Genomic DNA, 9,433 nt, shown 5'->3' with positions numbered 1-9,433 from the left:
CCCCCTACTGACCCCCCCCCCGCACCCTGGGACCCCCCATTCCCCCCCACGCACCCAGGGACCCCCCTGACCCCCTCCCCGCACCCAGGGACCCCCTCACTGACCCCCCCCTCACCCAGGGACTCCCCCCACTGACCCCCCCCCCGGCATTAACCCCCTGACCCCCCCCCCCCGCACCCAGGGACCCCCCACTGCCCCCCTCCCCGCACCCTGGGACCCCCCCCACTGACCCCCCCAGACCCTTTTACCCCCCCCCCAGCACCTGGGGACCCCCCACTGACCCCCCCCCACCCCATTAACCCCCTGACCCCCTCCCCGTACCCAGGGACCCCCCATTCCCCCTCCCCCCAGCCAAACCCCCCTCCCCCCGCACCCTGGGACCCCCCCAGACCCCTTTACCCCCCTCCCCCAGCACCTAGGGACCCCCCACTGACCCCCACTGACCCCCCCGCACCCTGGGACCCCCCCACTGACCCCCCCAACCCCCCCCCCCCAGCACCTAGGGACCCCCCCACTGACCCCCCCCCGCACCCTGGGACCCCCCCACTGACCCCCCCAACCCCCCCCCAGCACCTAGGGACCCCCCACTGACCCCCCCCGCACCCAGGGACCCCCCATTGCCCCCTCCCCAGCCAAACCCACCTCCCCCCGCACCCTGGGACCCCCCCACCGACCCCCCCAGACCCCTTTACCCCCCCCAGCACCTGGGGACCCCCCACTGACCCCCCCCACCCCATTAACCCCCTGACCCCCATCCCCCCACCCAGGGACCCCCCATTCCCCCTCCCCCCAGCCAAACCCCCCTCCCCCCGCACCCTGGGACCCCCCCACCGACCCCTCCAGACCCCTTTACCCCCCCCAGCACCTGGGGACCCCCCACTGACCCCCACCCACCCCATTACCCCCCCAGGGACCCCCCTATTTCCCTCCCCTCACCTCACTGACCCCCCCCCCTCACCCAGGGACCCCCCTACTGACCCCCCCCGCACCCTGGGACCCCCCCCACTGACCCCCCCAGACCCCTTTACCCACCCCCCAGCACCTGGGGACCCCCCACTGACCCCCCTGCACCCTGGGACCCCCCACTGACCCCCCAGACCCCTTTACCCACCCCCCCAGCACCTGGGGACCCCCCACTGACCCCCCCCACCCCATTAACCCCCTGACCCCCTCCCCGTACCCAGGGACCCCCCATTCCCCCTCCCCCCAGCCAAACCCCCCTCCCCCCGCACCCTGGGACCCCCCCAGACCCCTTTACCCCCCTCCCCCAGCACCTAGGGACCCCCCACTGACCCCCACTGACCCCCCCGCACCCTGGGACCCCCCCACTGACCCCCCCAACCCCCCCCCAGCACCTAGGGACCCCCCACTGACCCCCCCGCACCCAGGGACCCCCCATTGCCCCCTCCCCAGCCAAACCCACCTCCCCCCGCACCCTGGGACCCCCCCACCGACCCCCCCAGACCCCTTTACCCCCCCCCCCAGCACCTGGGGACCCCCCCACTGACCCCCCCACCCCATTAACCCCCTGACCCCCATCCCCCCACCCAGGGACCCCCCATTCCCCCTCCCCCCAGCCAAACCCCCCTCCCCCCGCCCCCCCCCCACGGCCTCCCCCCCGGGCTGGGGGAGGGGTCCCGGCCGACAGAGGCGACAGAGGCGGCGACAGAGGCGACAGAGGCGGCGACAGAGGCGACAGACCCCCCGGCGCCACTAATCCCCCCCCCGGGAATGCGCATAAAGCGCCGCGGGCGGCCCCGGCCCCCCCGCGGAGAGACCCCGGCCCGGGGGGGGGGAGGGAGGGAGGGACCGGATGGGGGGGGAGGGGGGAGACTGGGGGGTCCTGGGGGGAGATACCGGGGGGGGGTCGTTGGGGGGGGGGGGGAAAGGGGGGTCCTGGGGGGAGATACCGGGGGGGAGGGAGATCTTGGGGGGATCCTGGGGGGAGATACCGGGGGGGGGGGGAGATCTTGGGGGGGGTCCTGGGGGGAGATACCGGGGGGGGTCGTTGGGGTGGGGGGGGGAAAAGGGGGGTCCTGGGGGGAGATACCGGGGGGGAGGGAGATCTTGGGGGGGTCCTGGGGGGAGATACCGGGGGGGGGGGAGATCTTGGGGGGGGTCCTGAGGGGAGATACCGGGGGGGGGGTCCTTGGGGTGGGGGGGTGACAAAGGGGGTCCTGGGGGGAGATACCGGGGGGGAGGGAGATCTTGGGGGGGTTCCTGGGGGGAGATACAGGGGGGGTCCTTGGGGTGGGGGGGGCGACCAAGGGGGGTCCTGGGGGGAGATAGCGGGGGGGGGGTCGTTGGGGTGGGGGGGGCGACAAAGGGGGGTCCTGGGGGGAGATACCGGGGGGGAGGGAGATCTTGGGGGGGGTCCTGAGGGGAGATACCGGGGGGGGTCCTTGGGGTGGGGGGTGACAAAGGGGGGTCCTGGGGGGAGATACCGGGGGGGAGGGAGATCTTGGGGGGGTTCCTGGGGGGAGATACAGGGGGGGGTCCTTGGGGTGGGGGGGGGCGACCAAGGGGGGTCCTGGGGGGAGATACCGGGGGGGAGGGAGATCTTAGGGGGGTCCTCGGGGGAGATACCGGGGGGGGAAGGGAACCGGGGGGGTTCCTGGGGGGAGATACAGGGGGGGGGTCCTTGGGGTGGGGGGGGGGCGACCAAGGGGGGTCCTGGGGGGAGATACGGGGGGGGCGGGTCTGGGGTTGGGGGGGAGATACCGGGGGGGGGGGGGGGGGCAAACCAGGGAGGGGTCCTGAAGCTGGGGGAGGATTCGGGGGGGTGGGGGGGGACCGGGGAGGGGGGAGACACCGGAGACGGTCTCGGGGGGGGTCTCGTAGGACCGGGAGGGCTCCGGGGGGGGTCCCGAGGGGAGGATGGGGGGGGGGGTTGGTTAAAAGGGTCACCCGGGGGTTACCGGGGGGGTACCGAGGGCTACCGGGAGTTACCTGGGGGGCTACCGGGGGCTACCGGGGGGTACCAGGGGCTACCAGGGGTTACTGGGGTTACCTGGGCGGTACTGGGGGGGTACCGGGGGCTACCGGGGGCTACAGGGGGGTTACCGGGGGCTACCGGGGGCTACTGGGGGGCTACAGGGGGCTACCGGGGGGTTACCGGGGGTTACCTGGGGGGTACAGGGGGGATCCCGGGGGCTGCGGGGGGGTTACCGGGGGCTACCGGGGGGTTACCGGGGGCTACCGAGGGAGTACGGAGAGTTACCGGGGGTCACCTGGGGAGCACAGGGGGGTTACCGGGGGGGACACGGGGGTTACCGGGGGCTACCGGGAGTTACCTGGGGGGTACCAGGGGGCTACCGGGGGGTTACCGGGGGGCTACGGGGGCTGCAGGGGGGTTACCGGGGGCTACCGAGGGCGTACGGAGAGTTCCCGGGGGTTACCTGGGGGCTGCGGGGGGGTTACCGGGGGGAAAGGGGGTTTACCGGGGGCTACCGGGGGGCTACAGGGGGCTACCGGGGGGTTACCGGGAGCTACCGAGGGAGTACGGAGAGTTCCCGGGGGTTACCTGGGGGGTACAGGGGAATCCCGGGGGGGGACAGGGGGGTTCCCGGGGGTTCCCGGTACCTGGGAGAGCTTGAGGCGGCGGCCGGGGGCGGCTCGGATGACGAGGGCGATGAGCGCCAGGTAGGAGTAGGGGGGCTTCGGGTGGCGCCGGTACCGGGGCGGGGGGCGGCCCCGGGAGCCCCGGGACTGACCCGAGCCCGGGGGCAGCGGCGGCATCGCGGGACGGCGGGAGGGAGGGGCGGGGCGGGACGGGACGGGAGGGGAGGGGTGGGATGGACTGGGATGGACAGGGATGGGATGGGATGGGGTGGGGATGGGGATGGGGATGGGATGGGATGGGGATGGGATGGGATGGGATGGGGATGGGATGGGATGGGGATGGGATGGGATGGGATGGGGATGGGATGGGATGGGATGGGGATGGGATGGGATGGGGATGGGATGGGGATGGGATGGGATGGGATGGGGATGGGATGGGATGGGATGGGACGGGATGGGATGGGATGGGATGGGATGGGATGGGATGGGATGGGATGGGATGGGATGGGATGGGATGGACTGGGATGGGATGGGATGGGGTGGGGATGGGGATGGGGATGGGGATGGGATGGGGATGGGATGGGGATGGGGATGGGATGGGATGGGATGGGATGGGATGGGATGGGATGGGATGGGGATGGGGATGGGATGGGGATGGGATGGGATGGGGATGGGATGGGATGGGGATGGGATGGGATGGGATGGGGATGGGATGGGATGGGATGGGGATGGGATGGGATGGGGATGGGATGGGGATGGGATGGGATGGGATGGGGATGGGATGGGATGGGATGGGACGGGATGGGATGGGATGGGATGGGATGGGATGGGATGGGATGGGATGGGATGGACTGGGATGGGATGGGATGGGGTGGGGATGGGGATGGGGATGGGGATGGGATGGGGATGGGATGGGGATGGGGATGGGATGGGATGGGATGGGATGGGATGGGATGGGATGGGATGGGGATGGGGATGGGATGGGATGGGATGGGATGGGGATGGGATGGGATGGGGAGGGGATGGGGATGGGATGGGGATGGGGATGGGGATGGGGATGGAGATGGGGGGGATGGGATGGGATGGGATGGGGATGGGATGGGATGGGAATGGGGATGTGATGGGATGGGATGGGGATGGGATGGGGATGGGATGGGATGGGATGGGATGGGGATGGGATGGGATGGGACGGGATGGGATGGGATGGGATGGGATGGGATGGGATGGGATGGGATGGGAATGGGGATGGGATGGGGATGGAATGGGATGGGGATCGGGATGAGGATGGGGATGGGATAGGAATGGGGATGGGATGGGATGGGGATGGGATGGGATGGGGATGGGGATGGGGATGGGATGGGATGGGATGGGATGGGGATGGGGATGGGATGGGATGGGATGGGGATGGGGATGGGATGGGAATGGGGATGGGATGGGGATGGGATGGGATGGGGATCGGGATGAGGATGGGGATGGGATAGGAATGGGGATGGGATGGGGATGGGATGGGATGGGATGGGATGGGATGGGGGTGGGGATGGGATGGGATGGGATGAGGATGGGGTGGGGATGGGATGGGAGGAGATGGGATGGGGATGGGATGGGATGGGATGGGGATGGGGATGGGGTGGGGATGGGGATGGGATGGTGATGGGATGGGATGGGGATGGGGATGGGATGGGATGGGATGGGATGGGATGGGATGGGATGGGATGGGATGGGATGGGGATGGGATGGGATGGGATGGGATGGGTGGGGATGAGGAGGGGGATGGGATGGAAATGGGGATGGGATGGACCCCCCCAGGTTCCCCCCCACTCTCCCCCTGGCCATAGTAGCTACAGGACCCCCCTGGCCCTGACTGGGAGCACTGGGGGGTCACTGGGACAGAGGTGACTTTGGGGTCGCTGGGAGGTCACTGGGACGGGGGTCACTGGGGGTCCCAGGGGGCTTGAGGAAGGGGGTGCTGCATCCCCCAGCTCCTCGCAGACTGGCGACACTGGGCATACTGGTCACACTGGGGTTGGGGTTCACGGGAAGAACTGGTCACACTGGTGCTGGGAGCACTGGTAGTACTGGTCACACTGGGGCTGGGGTCGCTGGGAGTACTGGCCATACTGGGACTACTGGTTACATTGGGACTGGAGGCACTGGGACTACTGGTAACATTGGAGCTGGGGTCACTGGGCGTACTGGTCACACTGGGAGTACTGGTCACACTGGAACTGGGAGTACTGGGAGTACTGGGGCTGGGGGCGCTGGGAGTACTGGCCACACTGGGATTAGAGGCACTGGGAGTACTGGTCACACTCATGTTGGCTTCACTGGGTGTACTGGTCACACTGGGACTGGTCACACTGGGATTACTGGTCACACTGGGACTGAGCATACTGGGCATACTGGTCACAGTGGGACTGGGGGTACTGGGTGTACTGGTCACACTGGGGTTGGGTTCACTGGGAGTACTGGTACCACTTGGACTGGGAGCCCTAGTTGTACTGGTCACACTGGGACTACTGGTCACATTGGGACTGGGGGCACTGGGACTACTGGTAACATTGAAGCTGGTGTCACTGGGCATACTGGTCATACTGGGACTGGAGGTACAGGTCATACTGGTCACACTGGGACCTGGGGCACTGGGAGTACTGCTCAGACTGGAACTGGGAGCACTGGGATTACTGGCCACACTGGGATTAGAGCACTGGGAGTACTGGTCACAATCAAGCTGGGGGCACTGGGAGTACTGGTCCCACTCACGTTGGGTTAACTGGGAGTACTGGTACCACTTGGACTGGGAGCACTAGTTGTACTGGTCACACTGGGACTACTGGTTACATTGGAGCTGGGGTCACTGGGCGTACTGGTCACACTGGGAGTACTGGTCACACTGGAACTGGGAGTACTGGGAGTAGTGGTCACACTGGGACTGTGGGTGCTGGGAGTACTGGTCACACTGGGATTGGTGGTACTGGGTGTACTGGTCATACTGGGACCTGGGGCACTGGGAGTGCTGGTCACACTGGTGCTGGGAGTACTGGGAGTACTGGTCACACTGGGGCTGGGGGCGCTGGGAGTACTGGCCACACTGGGATTAGAGGCACTGGGAGTACTGGTCACACTCATGTTGGCTTCACTGGGTGTACTGGTCACACTGGGACTGGTCACACTGGGATTACTGGTCACACTGGGATTAGAGGCACTGGGAGTACTGGTCACACTCATGTTGGCTTCACTGGGTGTACTGGTCACACTGGGACTGGTCACACTGGGATTACTGGTCACACTGGGACTGAGCATACTGGGCATACTGGTCACAGTGGGACAGGGGGCACTGGGTGTACTGGTCACACTCATGTTGGGTTCACTGGGCGTACTGGTAACATTTGGACTGGGAGCACTAGTTGTACTGGTCACACTGGGACTACTGGTCACATTGGGACTGGGGGCACTGGGACTACTGGTATCATTGGAGCTGGGGTCACTGGGCATACTGGTCATACTGGGACTGGAGGTACAGGTCATACTGGTCACACTGGGACTGGTGGCACTGGGAGTACTGGCCACACTGGGATTAGAGGCACTGGGAGTACTGGTCACACTCATGTTGGGTTCACTGGGTGTACTGGTCACACTGGGACTGGTCACACTGGGACTGGGGGTACTGGGAGTACCGGTCACACCTGTGTTGGAGTTCACTGGGAGTACTGGGAGCTCTTGGACAGGAAGTGGTGGGGGTACTGGTCACACTGGGACTGAGCATACTGGGCATACTGGTCACAGTGGGACTGTGGGCACTGGGTGTACTGGTCACACTGGGACTGGGTTCACTGGGAGTACTGGTAACATTTGGACTGGGAGCACTAGTTGTACTGGTCACACTGGGACTACTGGTTACATTGGGACTGGGGGCACTGGGACTACTGGTAACATTGAAGCTGGGGTCACTGGGCATACTGGTCACACTGGGACCTGGGGCACTGGGAGTACTGCTCAGACTGGAACTGGGAGCACTGGGAGTACTGGTCACACTGGGATTAGAGCACTGGGTGTACTGGTCACACTCATGTTGGGTTCACTGGAGGTACTGGTACCACTTGGACTGGGAGCACTAGTCTTACTGGTCACACTGGGACTACTGGTCACATTGGGACTGGGGGCACTGGGACTACTGGTAACATTGGAGCTGGGGTCACTGGGCATACTGGTCACACTGGGACTGGAGGTACTGGTCATACTGGTCACACTGGGGTTGGGGTCAATGGAAGTACTGGTCACACTGGGACTGGGGGTGCTGAGACTACTGGTCACACTGGGATTAAAGGTACTGGGAGGACTGGTCACACTCATGTTGGGTTCACTGGGAGTACTGGTCACACTGGGACTGGGAGCACTAGTACTGATCACACTGGGACTACTGGTCATATTGGGACTGGGAGCACTGGGACTACTGGTCACATTGGAGCTGGAGTCACTGGGAGTACTGGTCCCACTGGAACTGGAGGTACTGGGCATACTGGTCACACTGGGATTGTGGGTGCTGGGAGTACTGGTCACACTGGGGCTGATGGTACTGGGTGTACTGGTCACGCTGGGGTTTGGTTCACTGGGAGTACTGGTCACACTGGGATTGGGGATACTGGACATACTGGTCACACTGAGACTGGGTTCACTGGGAACTGAGCATACTGGATGTACTGTTCACACTGGTACTGGGGGTGCTCAGAGTACTGGTCACACTGGGATTAGGGGTACTGGTCAGACTGGTCACACTGGGATTGGGGGCACCCAGAGTACTGGCCACACTGGGACTGGCGGTACTGGGTGTACTGGCCACACTGGGACCTGGGGCACTGGGAGTACTGGTTGTACTGGGAGAACTGGGCATACTGGTCACACTGGAGTGAGGGAAGGGGATGCTTGGACTGGGGAGAACTGGGCTGTGCTGGTCTGCACTGGTCTACACTGGTCTGTACTGGTCTATACTGGTCCGTGCTGATCTATACTGCTCTGTATTTGTCTATATTGGTCCATACTGGTCCATACTGGTCTGTATTGGTCCGTACTGGTCTGTACTGTTCCATACTGGTCCATACTGGTCTATACTGGTCTGTATTGGTCCGTACTGTTCCATACTGGTCCATACTGGTCTGTACTGTTCCATACTGGTCCATACTGTTCCATACTGGTCCATACTGGTCTGTATTGGTCTGTATTGGTCCGTACTGTTCCATACTGGTCCATACTGGTCTGTACTGGTCCATACTGGTCCATACTGGTCTGTACTGGTCTATACTGTTCCATACTGGTCTATACTGGTCTGTACTGGTCCGTACTGGTCTATACTGTTCCATACTGGCCTATACTGGTCTGTACTGGTCTATACTGGTCTGTACTGGTCTGTACTGGTCCATACTGGTCTATACTGGTCTGTACTGGTCTATACTGGTCTATATTGGTCTGTACTGGTCCATACTGGTCTATACTGGTCCTTACTGGTCTATACTGGTCCGTACTCCTCCGTACGCCTCGGTACTGGTCCGTATTGGTCTGAACTGGTCCTCACTGGCCCCCCCCAGCCTCGTTCCCGCCCCCAAGGCGGCCCCTCCCATCTCCCCGCCCACTCCCCCATGGCCCCGCCCCCATCGGGGCTCCCCCGCCTCCCATTGGTCCGCCGCCGCTGCGTCACCGCTCCAAGCCCCGCCCACTCGAGGGGCGGGGCCGGCGCTGAAGTTTACGGCTCGGAGGCCCGGACGGAGGGGGCGTGTCAATACCCCTCAGCGCGTCTTCTCATTGGTCACCACCCCTTCAAATCCCGCCTCCCCGCGCCGCTGATTGGCTGCGACGGGGTGGCGAAGGGAAAAGGTGGAGG

The 9,433-nt window shown here is 65.0% G+C and overlaps 1 protein-coding gene across 1 annotated transcript in view; it reads right to left on the bottom strand.

Moving 5' to 3' along the window:
- FOXH1 (forkhead box H1) overlaps window positions 1-3,738 on the bottom strand; it is a gene marked incomplete at both ends in the record, with an annotated part of 5,246 nt that extends 1,508 nt beyond the window's left edge. Inside the window, 3 exons of the mRNA XM_084280241.1 lie at window positions 3,011-3,048; window positions 3,221-3,230; window positions 3,583-3,738. Coding sequence (XP_084136367.1) covers window positions 3,011-3,048; window positions 3,221-3,230; window positions 3,583-3,738 — 204 coding nt within the window. The remainder of the gene's footprint in view (window positions 1-3,010; window positions 3,049-3,220; window positions 3,231-3,582) is intronic.
- Window positions 3,739-9,433: the final 5,695 nt, after the last annotated feature.

Source organism: Gallinula chloropus, assembly GCF_964237585.1.
Source record: "Gallinula chloropus genome assembly, chromosome: 2".
In the NCBI taxonomy this organism is placed as follows: Eukaryota; Metazoa; Chordata; class Aves; order Gruiformes; family Rallidae; genus Gallinula; species Gallinula chloropus.
Note: the sequence above shows the minus strand (reverse complement) of the source record. Positions and strands in the feature narration are given on the sequence as shown.